This window comes from Cephus cinctus, unplaced genomic scaffold (assembly GCF_000341935.2).
Source record: "Cephus cinctus unplaced genomic scaffold, Ccin1 Ccin1_scaffold0709, whole genome shotgun sequence".
NCBI lineage: Eukaryota > Metazoa > Arthropoda > Insecta > Hymenoptera > Cephidae > Cephus > Cephus cinctus.
In genome coordinates this window covers 1465702-1482625 of record NW_014333329.1, presented here as the reverse complement: position 1 = coordinate 1482625, position 16924 = coordinate 1465702, and the positions used below count along the sequence as shown (strand labels likewise).

The window sequence follows — 16924 nt, the reverse complement described above, 5'->3', positions numbered from 1 at the left end:
AGTAGATGGACCAAGCAGGCGCGCAAGTAATATTAATAACGTGGCAAAGTAAAAAATGTTTACTCTGTGTTACGGCTGATATGAGGGCCGCGAGCGTGGCAGCAAGGCTCCGGTTGATTGATCACCCGTCTCTGCCTGCCTCACCCTCTAGAAGGCACACCCTATGGATATCGCCTTGGCACGGCCCTGGTGCACACAGCAGTCCCCCTATCTCAAGCAGATAGACACCATGATGCCAAGGCTCGAGCGCCTCGAATCGAATTTTTCCACTGTTTGTCTCCGGACTTTCCAAAGGAACTCACGTAAGCTCCACTCCTCGCCCTATAAAGTCTCTCTAGACGCCATTTTATTCCCATAAAATCTTATTTCTCGAAAAGTGACACTAAACGTCAAGAATTGTCATCCAATCCCTCTGTAGACAGTTGAAAGATTTTATCAAGCCATCATGACAATGCCACTTGTCTGGGATGCTGGGAATTGTGTAATGGACCAATCTCACGAACCGCAAGGATTAACAAGAAGATTTAACTATCTCCTGCACCATGATCGGTACCGTTCTAGTATATTTGACAGACTGTACCAAGTTCCATCTACTGATGGCTATGCTCGCTGTCATCCCTATGAGACACGCTGGACCAGTACAGGGAAGAAATGCATGTGCTCTCGTGTTAACCGTCATGGGAGGTTACTCTCACGGTAGGATCAAAGATGCTGTGTTGCTGGGTGCGAAACAACAAACAACAGAATCCTGCTGCCAGTAGGTACATACCGGGTGTTATCCCGCGCACCACGTTAATCCGGATAAAATTAAATCCACGGTGTGGGAGAGCGAGATACTAGCGTGTAAGTATAGGAAGGTTTTGGAAGGACCCATCTATACTGAAATAAACTAAACAGAGTATGGTTGAAAAAGGGATACAAAAACTAGAAAGAAAGGAGTAAAAAAACAGCAGCAGATGCGAGTCTCAACGTTATAACGTACACTGTATAGGTACAGTCTGCTGGTAAGATAATTGGACTGTGCTCATGAGAAAATGGATCGATTCGAGCTTGCGTTTCGTTCTTAATTTATTAATTTTTTTTATCTTCATTAAAGGCTTCGACCTTTTTTCTTTCGTAAAAATATTGCGTCAGTAATCCACAATGGATATTCGTATCAGGAGCTTTTGATCGTTCTAGATTTATTTGGGTATAGGTACACCTGCTGGTATGTGGAAAATTATAAGATACGATACTGAGAAGATAGTTAACGGTATGGCGATTACATTACGTGGCACATTTTCAAAATGTGCAGTTTCAAGTGGATCGTACGATGCGTGCAATTTGAGTACAGCTATCTGCCCTTGTTTTACTTTACATTCTATTTTCGATTTAATTACACTTTACTGCAGTTGTGAACGGACCTTAATAACAGTGTGAATTACGAATGTCTTCGGGACGACGTCATGGTATTGAAAGTGACCACTTAATATTTATGTACGTAATACGTAGTACCGTCTAAGATCTGTATATTATGAGAGGCAGGGACGATGAACTTTCTCAATGAACTGATTAATGTGTTGACACTCGTAAAATTCAAGGTTCGAAATAGTGGTTGAAGCTCACTGTAAATTATCGGTACTATCTTATTACGTATCGTACGCGCAACCTACCGCAACTGATTATGAAGCAGATTTATGGTGTGTTCATTAAGAAAGCGTGGGTACCTACCGGATGCGTAATCGTTATTCATACACATTTACATTGTATCGATAAACAACGATTTTAAGAAATATCTATTTTCCTTGATTTTTGAATACCAAGATTTTACTACTAGTTAGTTTTCAAATTGTTGCAATTAACTGTCAAATTTTCAGTTTGATACCAATTAGTACTATCACGTAATTTGAAAGTTAATCACGGCAGAAATAATAGGTACAAAAATAAAATTTGTCTGATATTTTTAGAAAATAAATATATTTTATATTTAATTGCGTTTCTAGTTAACTAGATCTAAAATAAAAATGTAGTCACTGATAAAAAAGATATTAGGGAGTAAGGAATATGATTCAAAACTTTTTCATCGTCTGTACGTATTTGATAAATATTTTCTAACAAATGATAGATAGATAATAAATAAGGCGATATTCATTAAGAGATGTCTAATCAATGTTCTAATGTGTGTATATTTGACTACGCTCCCATTTCCTCCTATGTTCATGTAATTATATTGTTTTGGCTAGTAGCGAACTACAAGTCTGCCTAAGTAGACATTAAAGTATCATTAATCATGATGCCGTCAGGAGCAGCTATACATTTTTCATTCATACAGAGCTTTTCATTCTTGTAATAATAACTGCGCATATATCAAATAAAAAAGCCAGTTCTCATCAAACGAGATACTGATCCGTGTTTAATAAAACATTGGCTTCAAACAAAAGTCAATGTAATAGAAATATTGAACCTCATGAACTCAATACGCGCATGATTGAATTGTTTTGGCCGCTAGCCGACAGTCAAACTGTCTAAGTAGTCATTAAACAATCATTAATCACAGTCCCAGGCTGTGCACACTTGTCAAAAATGCATCATTACGAATTAATGCTGGACTAATGTAGAAGTCACATTTTTTAGAAAAAAATATAAAAAATAACTTCACGAAACATTTTCTTGGACTTACCTTTCAACCCCTATGAAAATTACCACCCTTATCGCGATATAATATTTTTCCGTGTATTTATATCCAATTGAATTTAAATTTATCGAATGGGACGGACTGTATTTATATAAATAAATTATTTAAATTGCACAAAGATGTGCATTCACTACAGATTTCTGTTTTAAACACGGGATATAAATATTACGCATACACTTTGTTGCGCGAGATCCTATCCATTATAATGGAGTTGTTATGCATTGCACAGTGACTCCACGAGTGCAAGCGGGTGCAAGAACGTAAGTGCATGTGCATAGGAATTCTAAGCAGTGACCTTGCACATGGTAACCTTTCTCGGATGTAGTAAAAGTACGAAATATAGTTGAACGTAACAGGAGAATTTGCATTGTTCGTCAAAGCAAGTGCATTTCACTTTTCTCTGAATTGAGTCGTCAAATGCACCCTGCGTAATAAATATGCACTTTATGTTATGATAATTTGCTATATGATTCTTGAAATTTTTCAAGAATTTCATTTTTTGAATACCCTCAATCTTGTTCACGTGTTACCCACAGCCAGCGACCATTCTGCAAGTTTTACGCACATTGGTAACAATACCTACAGTGTTTCCACACAAGTAAAATTTGCATTGTCTCACGCGGGTACACGTGTACCAAGCCATATTCACGGGTTTTGAGTTTCTTTGAAAACTGGAGCAATTTATGGCGTTCTCAAAATGTCGCAATATTCGACCTCCGTCGCCGACGGCTCCTTCTATGCACCACCAGGACTTTGCTTTCCCGTCTGCATTCTTTTGTACTGACATTTTCCTTATAGGTGACTGACTTTCTACAAAACTTCATGCAACCTATTTTCCTGCTTTTCTACGCTGCATTCCTTTTCGTTTTCGCTGCGAAAATGAGAATTTACGTTTTCACGGATATTTTAACGTAATCCTTACCACGACATTACAGCATATCTACTATGGCGATAGATCATACAGACGATGTTTATGCACACTTTCCGCAATATTTATGGTTAGTTTCACTTATGACACATACCCATAAGTATAACTAAATCCAAAGAAAATGATTTATATAAATAAAAGAAGTCTGGTCCAAAACACGCTGCTTATCAATATATCAAGACTTTATAGAATTTAACAGATTTTAACAGATTTATTTTTTTAGCTTCAGATATTTTCAATGTAAACATGTTAGATAATAAATGGAATCAATTTTTAAGAATTTCTTGCATTTATCCAATACAACAATACCGATAAGAATTGCGCAGGTGTATTGAAAATCATAATTCATTCAAATATCATTTACCGTCACATGCAATTTTTGAATAGCTACTTACCGAGATCCTGATCCTCTCCTCTTCGCTGTTGATCGTCCTGGCTTGCGGTATACAATAGATAACGAGCGTAGCGGCTACCGGTCGTTGCAATAATTGCAGGTTTACCGATGGAATCGTTGGTATGCCTGATGAACGTTCAAGCAACCACGACAAGAGAGAAAATAGCAACGGCCACCATTTACGACAAATGATTCGATACTAAGAATTCGCGGCTGTTCTTCTACGTTATTTTCTTTACTTCAGGCACAAATCAAGTACGAATGACTAGCGACGAAGTGAAGCGACGAAAAAGGTTTGACGAAGAATGGAATTCTTATACTTTTACTTGATTCAAGTAGAAAACAGTACGATTTTGAATTTTATACTAAAAAATGAAAAGTTTTGTAGATTTGAAAATCGTGACGTATCATGAACTTGTAACAGGGACTATATGTAATTGAAATATGGTGTTACCGTGTACTGTGTTGTTTATTGATATAAGAATTATGAAGAATGCTCAACAATGACGTTACACGAACTATAAAATAAGGACAAACCTGCAATTCCTCGAGATTTAGAAGTGAAATCGCGATCGTGCACGGAAGTGCGTCCGGATACGTTAAAAAATCAATATGAAATGACAGAATTAGTTCACGATTTGACCGCGGCGGTGGCAGCACCTCGCCGTAATTTCGAGGTGCACATCAATGGCCGCATTTTTTGGGTAGATTAGGCTAATGCGATGGTCCCGATGAGATATGGGCCAGCGAATGGGAATACCGGGCTAGGACGGCAGGGGCGGTCCGTACCCTGGAAACGGCGTGCCCCGGGCCGCAGTCACGACGTGAACTAAGTGCTGGGTGGAGCTCCGTCTAGGCACTACCTACTCGATGGAACCATCATCCTCCTGCTGGTGTCACGGCCTCGAGAATCTCATGGCCGCCGGTCTGCCGAAACGGCGCCACTTTTCAAAAGATTCTCGATCGTTCGAACTAAATCCACTACAGAACTAGAACATCCCCAACAACAAGTTCTACCCCATGACCATGAAGCATAAGAGCACTGAACTTGGACGTAGTACCGCAGATTTCAAAAAATCAAATTTTTGATTATAAAACAAAAAATGTATATTAATTCAAAATCGAACGACACCCGTGATAAATTTCAAAAATTTGAAAAATCAAAAACAATCAACCACCCGATACATTTCAGTGTCTGTCGTCACACGTGAGACATTTATCAGTGTCCGTGATACCAGCTAGATGCCACCTAGGACTCTGTATCCACGTCACCATCCATCGACCCTTCACAGCATCCCGTGCGAATAGGTCCACTTTTCAATTTTCCCTTGAAATCCCCCTTGCAGCCATTCCAAGAGCATAAATCGAATAAGTTTTTATTATTTAACATTTTGCGCTGGACCACGCGACCCCCGAGACGGAAGAGAGAGGAAATCCTCAGGAGAGAAAGTCTGCGCTAGAATGAGTGGGTGAGCTGGAGGGGGGACGCGAGAGATAGACAGCTACGTATGGATCCTCCACACAGAAAGAGGGACAAAGGTACAAAATTACTAGGGAGAACGTGAAGCCAGTAGGTGGTGGATATTACGTACTACCTGCTGCCACCCTTGAAGTAGAGACTAACAAAACTCCCTAGGAAACTACACGTTCTAGATACCTATATAGATATAGGTATACGTTATACTGCTCCACTGGCTGTCCCTAGAGATACTTGCCAAGTGTCATCGGGACATCCGGCTAATTGCAGGAGTGCTTAGTTACTCTCTGTGCTTCTATACGCTACAAGCCTTTGCGTTTAGCCTTTGTTTGTTGCTACTACCCAACGTCCCCCTGCTAAATGGAAACTATAGCTAACGACTCGACTTATTCTCGGGGTGCGAAGCTTTTGTACTTGTGCCAACGTATATCTATGTACATTCTAAACGTGTCCGTTTGTGAACATTTTCGTACACTGGTTTTATAGTGTGCATCTGCAAATCAATTTTAAAAGGCTTATCCATGGGGTAACTTTTGCTTAGATATAAATATATATGTTCTATTGGCATTTCCTTCGGAAGTGGGGATGTTCTAGGAATGACATGGCATGCATAAAATTTCCGACGTCGGAGACGTGAACATTGATTGCGAGAGAGACGCCGGCGTCGCGCGGTGGTTTACGGCGGAGAGACGGTATTCGGGGTACCCAACGGTGGCTCAGGGGTTGGAAACGAACGAGGGGCCTGCGATATTATTGATTTATGTCCCGTTCAACGTTATGTATCCCTGCGGCCTGTATAGTCGTATGAAATTATCCAGCCGAAATGCAAGCCAATATTGGTGAATATTTTGAGCATTTTTTCGAGACAGGAGAATCTGTTGTTGGTTTAATTTAAATATTGGATATTTTGTATATATAATTTTATTTGAATTAAAAAATTTTTTTAAGTATTTATTGAACATAGTAAATAAAATGTGTTAGTAAGAAAAGGATAAAAATATTTTAATAAAACTCACTAGCTTGAGGCCTACACATAATTATGTGAAACAATTAATAATTTAATACTTTAATGTTCGACTGAATCGAACGGTACAATCAATTATATATATTTTTTTCGATATCTGCTAATTAACTAATAACCAAATAATTAATCTAGCTGTTAATATTTCATCCAATTTGTATAAATTTTCTGATACCATTTATTATTAATATTATATATTATGCATAATAATTTATACTATCGAATTCATCTTGTTTCCCCTTATAAGTCCTAATTAATATAATTAAATCTTTAAAAAATAATCAAAAGACAAAAATGTTATTCATAATTAATAAAATGTATAAAATTCATTAAAAAAGTTCCACACTATATTTTAACAGATTGTAAAATATATAATCATAGAACCGAGAAACTCAACGTGTCAATAACTCCGCACTATAATTGATCGCGTTTAATTATCGGAAAATATGGAGTATATAACACGATCGCGTCATCGACAAACCATACAGGGTGTTTAATTTGTACAGGGTAGCTGCAGTAGGTACACATTCAATTACCTTCGATATGAATTACATTATACAAAGCAGTCGAGGGGTTTGCATCCATGGACCATAGAAGGGGTTACGGGGAAGCCGCCGAAAATTGATGCATTTTCTATGCAAAATAGCATAACGCAGCCACTAGTCGCGGCACGCTCTACACGCAGAATCCTATGGTGAACGAGTCGTAGTATCTTGTCCCACCCTAACATGGCTACTTGAACGGAATCGAGCAGCGTAGAGGCGGTTAACACTCTATTAACACTAACGGCGCTCATACATAACATCGGTGGGCATAACGCAACGCGGGACGGAATTTATGGTCTGTTAATGGGGGTTACTTTATGTGTTGCGGCGCGTGCAGTCTCCTCTTGGTGGCAGGTAGTGACGTAAATTTTATGAGGTCCATCGTGGTTCATGGGGCGGATTGAAGACCTACCCTTGAATCCTAGTAGCCATTCAGACATACGGTAGCAATTTGTGAAAAGTAGTTAGCATGCATCTACTCTATAAAGACATAAATTTTAAAGGGACTATTAGCATTAACATGCATCTATTTTATCTGTGACCCTTGACCCTCAGTACTATCTGAACATATCAAAGACTGGTGGCTCGATGTGTCTAAATAATTATAATAATTTCTGATATAATTGTTGGTCAACAGTTTAATCTAAACGACTATCTAAGGGTGGATATATTCAGAGTGTCTATAGTCACATGTAGGGCGTATACGTGTAAACATGAAAGTTACGCAAGCTCACCGCATCACAAGTGCAGCCAGATGAGTGCCAAAGTTCAATATGAGATCCTGCTCTTCTGCTCCTTTCATTGTCTCCCATGCTCTGGCTTGCGCTCTCTCTCTCTCTCTCTCTCTCTCTCCTCTCTCTCTCTCTCATTCTCCCCTGTTCTCCCTGGCAAAGGAGACGCGCGAAGGCCGGTAAAGTGATAAAGCGGCCATAAATTCTGACCGGCACCCTCCCACTCCTCAGGCACCGCTCCTCCTCTACCACCAGGTCCCATCTTCGTTCTTCCCAGCATCAGAGTATATCCCAACCATCTCCAGGATCCACGTAGATGCACCATCTCCCTCTTTTGAACGGATCCCACGGAGCTTTCGGCCTTCTTGCACCTTCAGACAAGTGACCCATCTGCTTGCTGGATATGCTCGATGCACCTGCAACAGTCCACTCGCATGGATTAGCGTACGAGCCAGGCACGAAACCAGGTCTGCTTAATGATCTACTCACCTGAGATGTATTCTCTGTATATATACGCACGTGGTATCCATACAGTAGATGCTTGAAGATTTAATATTCGAAGTCGTCTTACCGTCCTGGGTCAAAATCCATAGATGATAAAAAAACTGCCTCCGGATGAATTCCCGACCTAGGTCTAGTGTTGGATAAGAGGCAACAGCTGAAGTCAGGATCAATTGAACCAGGTGCAGATAATTCAGACCAACGTTGCTGCTGGACCAAACTGCTCGGCGAACTTCCTTCAGGCAGCATCAGCGAAATCAGAATTTGACGACAGTTGTAAACAGACATAGGCGTAGGACGTTCAAAGATGCGAAAGACGCTGCAGATGCATCCGGTCAAAATTTCGAAAGCGAACGTGGAATAGGCATAGCTAGAAAGTAGGCACGGTACGTTCGGTGCTGCAGGGGCGAACAGACAGAAAACCCAATAAATCATCCGGTCACGAGCCATGAGCCAAGGCGGAGCCTCTCGCCTCGTATTAGCCAATAATAATCCTCTCCGAGGTGGAGGCCATCTTGGATTATACAATGGTTCCTTCCGCCGCAATACGTCTGAATGCAAACCCTAAGTACTGGCACCCCTTGGTTGGAATCCCAGGGGTGTACACTGTAGCGATTTTAAAGAATTCTTGTAAACTCAAGACCCTGATCATTAGACGTGTAGATCTGAATTGAAAAAAAAAATTGATACTGACGCCGATACAATAATTTGAAATTATATAACCTTGTAAATTTGAAAGCATGCGAAGAAAGCACTTGTGGCACGAGCCATAAAACTTCGGTGATAATAAATCATCGAGTTTGCAAAGTCCTAACACAACCTTTACGCCTAATGAATTTCGACCACGTGATATCATATTCAACCACAATTTATTTCTCGTTTTCAAACACAGTTATTATAATTAATATCATTATTATTAATATGGACAGACTCTTATATAATACAATATGGTTTAGACTCGACGAAATAATAGCAGATAATACTATTATCGTAATTCATCATCGCCATCGTCATACTCATAATACAATAAACATCGTTATCACCATCATTCGCGTTGTCGTCATTAACGTCGTACGTCACAAATACGTCAGAGTCGTCATCATAGTTGTCGTCCTTTATGTATACATTTAGTTTACATACTGCGGGACACTACAAAATAATTATATACGTATAATCGTAATAATATTCGTATTTATACCTTTTTTGTTTTTATGTATATATATATATATTTATATTTATATATATATATAGATTCATTCATTTATTTATACCTCTTTTCTTAATAATCGTTCGGTATGTAGTGCCAGTTACCTATCGTCCTGCACGATTTTAGAAATTTCTCAAAATCGTACTTTTGGTTATTCGTTACGAATAGCGCAAGTATCTATTTTCCTCGAACGGGTAAAATCCGCTATTGGATCTATATTTGTGCACGGCTATTGACCATTGGCTTTACGTGCCATCGGTCGGGGCAATGCGTCCACGTGTTCATCTATAGGTAACTCCAGTGTGCTCGTAATTAGATTCGAGAAAATTAAAATGTCGGCACTGTGCCTTTTGATCTCGAACTAATACCACGAGGGGAGGACGAAGTAAAATACAAAAGGGAACAAAGTAAATGGTAAACGGTGTATGGTATAGAGAGATTAGGGCCTTTCAGAATTAACGGAAACACGTGAGTTACCATTCTTTGAAACAATGGCGTACGAGGACGTCGCGGCTCATGTAAATATTGTCATCTCTTACGCTATAGCGGTCGTAACGTGTTACCAGTCGATTAATTAGTAATTTATTTTTTTTTAATTTTTTTATTTTTTCTATATACGAATCGCCCCGACGCCACGTCGCATTTACAGGAATTATCGTTTACAGTACATCGTAATAAATAGTATAGAACTCTGCTACTGTTACTTTGTAAAGTTTATTCTCTAGCAAACAGGTACCTACTTTACCTACGCGGTATCGTATACAGAGTCGCGGCTCGCGATTCGACGCCGCGACGTCAGACGTCGCGTTTCACATTGCCCTGCCGATAAGATCAAAAAGGAGACCCTGCCGTTCACTATTTGCACATCACCTTCGTCCATTCGAGTTAACACGCTATTATCAGTGTTATCGTCACTCGCGATTCATCTTTTTTTTTAGAAGGGGATGGGGTGTTATCGGGTAAATTTTGCGAGTTAAGGTGAAATAGTTCAATTGGGATTTTCGATTTTTTTTTTAAATCTGATATACAACTCATTTAATTTAGGAATTTACACAATATAATTTTATAAAATTGCCAGTAAGGATTCCTAGGGTAGATACTAATAGTACGAAACGAGAAAAATGTACAGTGTGAGAAAAAATATATGCACCCATGTCTCGAATACTATTCCACCTTGATTCCTGTGACACGTTGATTTTTCAAAAATTGTTCCACGTTCTAAATTTTTGTTTACGTAATTGGCTGCTTTCGGTCACGATCGTCGCTCTGCGAACTTTTTTCCGGTTTATCAGTCTTAATAAGGTGGAACCCTGACGGGGAGACTACGCACGCAATACGTTATAATGACGGACAAATATCTAAATGTAATAAATCACTATACAATTAATCAAACACGTGCCTGATGTATTGATCAATTGCACCATATATTTCAAAGGATTCTATCGGATAATATTAATTCATTCGAAATATATTTAAAAAAAATGATTCTAACGGATTTCTCTGCAAATAGGTCATTGAGCTATACACGACTGAAAACATTTCTATGATTGAGGTAAACGAGACAGTGCGTGGTCCCACCATATATCAGAGTGCGGTATGCCAAAGTGCTCTGTTATAATATGCTCTGCGTTATATAAAATGAAGGTTGCTGACCCCGTATACACGATGATAAATATTACGTTACAAGTAAGTAAAAGTAAATCCGAGTTTATTTACGTATGAAAGTAACTAGCCGGGGGATTTCTTTACGTATGTTAGGTATTTAGTTATATATAGGTATACACAACTAACGGCACCTGCTGGGAGAGCAGCAGCAGGGCCAGGAACTCTTCGGCGTCTGCGCGAGCGAGGACGTGGCTTTAGCGAGTACTTAATATATTCACCTCTTTTCATAATTCATTAAGTTTATACGATTTTTTGGATTTTAGGGAATATACAGGGCACGTCTCGAATCCACGAAAAATATAATAATCACAAACGCAGAATTCTGTTTTGGAGGGATAAAACTGAAATAAAAATGTAAATTTTTTATATTGCAATAGAAATTTCTTAACTTCGCATCCAAAGGAAGGCAATAAGAGATAAAGCATAGGAGAGACAGAGACAGAGAGATATAAAGAGAATAACAAAGAGAAAGAGAGAGTATACTAATAGACGTATTGACATACGTGAAACAGTGTACTAAATTAATTCGGTCACGTGTAAAATGGCTACACGCAGTTGTACGTTGTAAAAAATATTTATTAGACATTCAGGTGAAAACAAAAGAAGTCCATTTTGTGAGATAACATGGTATTAATAAATACTACGTAACTAAGTAATATTACAGGCCAATAGCTATATACGTGTGATTTCTTTTTCTTTTTAATTCCCTTTCCCTATAGGCGCAACGCGCATTGTCTCCCATTGGATTCCGCCTGGCGTTTGCGGGCTACCCCAGTAAAATATTAAATTATGTACATCACCGCAAACCCCCACACATCTATTTAATCCGCCAACCACAGGTCGATCTACAGGTTCTTTCATTTTCCATTGGGAACACATTGTAACTTCTAAGATAAGCACGTGCGCGCGTCCTTATCGTTGAGATGAAATTTTTGAGCGCCAACGAAATTCGAGCGGTATCGTTTTGAAAATTATTTTGTCTTTCTGTCTTTTATGGTACTTTTATATTTCCTTTACTAAGATTCTTTTTTTTTATTATTTTTTTTTTTTTTAATTATGTAATTCACCATCGCCCCCGCCCGCTGCAACCGACACGCCTGCATACTTAAGCCTAATACCTTAATCCTGAAGATTTAGATTTTTAGACGTTAGCTTATCTTTTAAAGGGCTAGCCTAGTGACACACCTCGTACGTACGCGTAATCGTTTTTCTCTCATCTCCTTTCTTTCATCTCTCACGGTTAACCTCTACTTTACATACATCCACGGTACTTTTAATTTACGTATATCCGTATTCACCATTTTACGCGGCCATAATTACGAGTAGAGATAAAATATATAATTTGCATTTATACCTTTTCGTTATAATCTACGAATTCTTCGTTACCGTCATTTATAATCTATATAATGATAAGGTAATCATTTAATATCCAGCGGATAGAAAATTTCTTTTTTTCATATTACGTACGTTGGGTGTGCTCATGGCGATCGTTCTCTGCAGCGCGACGGTGCCTACATTCTTTTTTTCATAGAACAAAAATATTTTTCTCATTTACATGAAAAAAAAAGAAAATAGGGGAGGGGGAATTAAAATTCATAATTTTGACGCTTTTTATATTTTCATATTTATCTATCACCGATTTCATTAAAAAAATTCAATTAATACGCGTTTCTCGTCACTTCCTCTAGCAGGTGAAGGATTGCACAAAATTAAAAAATACTATATAAATTAATCGCGGCGAAAAGGGAAAACGCAGGGCGTAACTATTAGAGGGTCAATTCCGTTACTTGCGATTTCAAAACCCGTCCGGTTTCCCGCCACCCTAACAGAGCGTTACTTTATCCTTGCGTAATCTCGTGTCTCACGAACAAATCTCCTTTCGAATCGTTCTTATCGATTCGATAAGGGCCCCCGGTAGTGTGCTATATAAGGGGGTGGGGGTGTGCATTTTTTTAAGACCACGTGATTACGCAAGAATAGAGCACGGCGTAAAACGTAGCTACGTCGTACGTTATACGAAGGCGATAAATTTTCCTTTTGTCTCGCGAGCCGCGCCCTGCGCCTCGATATACCGCTGCTCGTGTGACCCATATACACCCTCGAGATCGTTGATTAATGCTCGATTAATACCCACCAAGGGATATAGAAGGTGCGAAGGTATGTATTATCGCTAAGTATAGGTATAGTTCGGGACTCAAACACAGGATCGTAGGAGGATGAACCGAGGGGATGACGATGACTATAAAATTTACACCCCGGCGGATCGATTTTCAAGAAACTTCCAAGTAGATAGGTTATACGCATCTATACTATACATAGTGTGTTATACTATATATAGTATATAAACCTATGATCGAATCGATTAAATAAGCATCGTGATTATACACTACAGGGGTATATGACTAAAGTGATTTTTTTAAATTTTCATTAAAGGACCATATGAAGATATATATTTACACAAGCTGCAGGTGAGACGCGAAGAAAGAATACGTGAAGCTAGGACGATAAGAAATATATGATAACGGGTAACAATCACCGTGGGAATATTATTGCATAATATTCGGTGACGAGAATACACGAATAGATTTGACGTAAGATGCAGCGTTTAGGGGTTATGAATATTGCCCCTCTCTTATAATTTTAGCTACTTTTATTTTTTGAGGATCCGCTGGCTGCAGTTAACGATGGCCCTGGGGTTTATCGACTCTTCGTTCGTATAATCTTTTTCTTTTTCTTTTCATTCGTTTTACAAGACATTTCGTTGCGCTCTTGAAAACATTGAAATTACATAAATAAATTTCTCGAAAATGAAAGGCCGGTCGCTCTCGAACGACGCGCTTTCGCGTACGAGCTGGACCACGTATTACGTATATCAGTTCTATGCTTCTTTACACAACCTGGGATGCTCTGGGGTTTTCGAAAGACTTTTTCATAGGGATGTACGGAAGAGGTGGATTCGCGCAAGGGATGGGATATCGATGCTCTGTAATGGTAGTGAAATTTTGGGATTGGGATGCTGGGGGATACATCACCCAGGATATCTGACGTAATCTCATCCCTCTACGCGTTCACGGTAAATCCTCTTTCTTAAATAGAATAATCGTTCTATTTATAATATAATATTTTTTTTTACGTATATCGTTATCGTGTATAATAAAACTAAGTGTCGAACTAACTTTACAACACAGCACAGAATTCGCCGCGGCGCGTCTCGGCTACCACGGGAACCGAATCGATCTTCGGTAATTTATATTAATATTATGTATACAATCGGTTTACATGCGAAGATTAAAAATCGATTTCCGATCGATCAGTCGGTTCCCGGGCTGACGATTTCTTCGCATACATACACTAGACAACGAGAAAACGAAATGGGTATTGAATAGGAAAAAAAAAAAACAGAAAATAAGAAAAATGTTAAGAAATGGAAAAAATTATTTATAAAGGATTCAAATCCATGACTGATCATCGCGTTTAATGATTTTAGTCCCGAATCGTGTACAGTGCATAAGGGTGTCTATACATTTTTCGCGTCGACCGTACGCGTGATTTTATCGTAAGAATCGTTGCAACGAACCGCAAGTATACATATAGGTACTATATAGTCGAAATTCTTAAATTTCCATTAAATAATAAGAAAACGCTTTTTTTGGGGGGAGAAATTTTAGGACGGTTAAATTTACTATCGGAGTCAAAAGATCCAGCTTGTCGTGCCCGGATTTAATTTGACGAGATTTGCAACTGGTAACTGGTACCTAAAGGATCGATCGTATAAAATTTTCAAAATTTTACCTCGTGAACAGATTAGCTTTGCAAAACGATACTGAATTTCTGACAAATTGATGCGAACATTTTCGACGACCCGGTATGCATGCAATTCTCGTCAATGAACCCGAATTGGGACCGCGCTTGATGTGTCCGGCCGATTCCAGATCTCAATAATCCGAATCGTCTTTGTGCACAATTACGTCACATGGTAACTTGACCTCGAGTACGCGGAGCAGAATGAAGTAAAAGATCTTGGCAACTTTTTAAACTGAGAAGCAAATATCTACGAGTACAGGTGCATTCAAAATGCAGAGGTCAAACATAAGTATGCTAAAGTCCTTATAAGCGGAACAGGATCGAATTGCAACAGTAAGGTGACAGTGGAGTATTTTTCGTGAAAGACGAAATTAATTCAAAAACAGGCAATAAGGTCTGTGAAATTAAATTTAAAAAATTATATGTGTAATGCTTGCCTGTTAATTCTTTTTAAAGGACTGACCTTTCAGATGAAAATTCCAAGAAGCGAATAGCCAAGATGAATTCATCGCTGCTCCGCCAGAGGATTCCGCACGCACTTCCATCATTTTACAAGCCTCCTCCCTAAATCATTCATCCAAATCTTTATACATTCTCACCGAATAAAATTCTTCCATTCTCATCGAAAAAAACTTCCAAGGCGCCGTCTTGGAAATACACACTGCGAACGAGTAATACGATTAATTTTTCTTGCCTTTTTTCTTCATTATATTTCACGATCGATTTATCGACTCCAATATCGTTATAATATCACCGTATCACTGGGTATGATGATTGCATGTAGAAAAAAAAAATAAAAAATAAAATCTTTTACTTCCGGTAACATCGAGTAATTTTCTCTCGTTTTCACACGTATACAATCACTGGTTCCATTCTCGACCACGATACGCCACCCTATGGACGTTCTATTGAAATTTTGAAAATTTTATTAAATTTAATTCTCCATACAATATCGCAACGTATTATTTTCCATTTCACGTACTTCCCGTTCATGGACATTGAGACCATCCCACTTCCGTTTTTACTCCCGAACCCTTATAAGGTATTTTCTTCATTTATTTTCTTCCAGGAAGAAAAAAAGGGAAACTAAAAACTTATGATCACACTTGGCACGTCGCGAAAAACTGCATACCCTCGCCGAGCCACCGCGGTAATAGAGAACTATCTAAACAATCTCTATAATACTAAACCGTCTATCTGTCGTTTAATAGAGACGTAATAGATAACCGTTATCTACACTAGCAAACGCTACGTACGCTCTACATATGTACGACGTAAGAGAATAATAAATAATAAAACGCTTCCTAACTTTTACGCGGATCATCATCATCATCATCATAGTTCGTACCTTCGATTTTCTCATCAACATTCGCATCTCACACTTTTCATTTCAACACTCAATCGTATCTGCCACTCATGCTATACGTCTGACGTAACATTCACACACGAGGCACACACTCGGACTCCCATCATGCGTACGCAGTTCTTGCACGCACCCGCACTCACTCGATCCACACGCACACGTCGCATTAAGTTACGTAATATCTCGTATCTCTATATAGGCTTTAGTAAATTATATTCGATTAAACGTAATAGAGGTTAACGCGGTTCTGATTAGCATGTGATCCAGTTTTCATTTATTCATTATTTTAAATGATTCTTGTTTTTAAATGTTATTTCGGTAGCATTGCGCATTCCCATACTCTTCGAATCCGACTCGTTCAGCCCATCCGTCTTGTCTCACCGGTTTTCCCATTCTCTTTGTCACTCCACCCTTCGTTTCCTCTTCGTCAGCATCCCACACACTCATCCTCTCTCCTTAACCGTAAAGCCATCTTCGCGTCCACTTCAGCCTGTGTCCCTTCGTCATTATCATTATATCCCTTTGCGTCTCTTCTTTTATTTGGTACGAGCAACTTCATTAACACGACAAGATAAGCGTCATTGCTTGCTGTGGGGGTCATTTTGGAGGTCATC

General features: G+C 38.9%; 2 protein-coding genes across 9 annotated transcripts in view; both read right to left on the bottom strand.

Annotated features, from left to right (window-relative positions):
- Window positions 1–6509: 6509 nt before the first annotated feature.
- Window positions 6510–12022, bottom strand: LOC112494723. Its single transcript, XM_025087635.1, has 3 exons — window positions 11939–12022; window positions 8342–8507; window positions 6510–8186 (listed from the first exon to the last, which is right to left on the bottom strand). Exons 1-3 carry the CDS (start codon window positions 12020–12022, stop codon window positions 8050–8052), a joined length of 387 nt encoding a protein of 128 aa, XP_024943403.1. The 3' UTR covers window positions 6510–8049.
- Window positions 9122–16924, bottom strand: part of LOC107270224 (homeotic protein antennapedia) — a 109592-nt gene continuing 101789 nt past the window's right edge. For all 8 annotated transcript variants that reach the window (XM_015745043.2, XM_015745042.2, XM_025087621.1 and 5 more), the window contains one exon: window positions 9122–16924. The gene's annotated coding sequence lies outside the window, so the exon portion shown is untranslated.

Excerpts from the sequence above, each read along its gene's own strand:
- LOC112494723 (XM_025087635.1), bottom strand. The coding sequence starts at position 12,022 with ATGTGTTCCCAATGGAAAATGAAAGAACCTGTAGATCGACCTGTGGTT. Across the intron at positions 8,508-11,938 it reads GTGTGGGGGTTTGCGGTGAT|GAAGTTCGCCGAGCAGTTTG; the intron begins GTACATAATTTA and ends TGCTGCCTGAAG. Across the intron at positions 8,187-8,341 it reads ATGGATTTTGACCCAGGACG|GTGCATCGAGCATATCCAGC; the intron begins GTAAGACGACTT and ends GGACTGTTGCAG.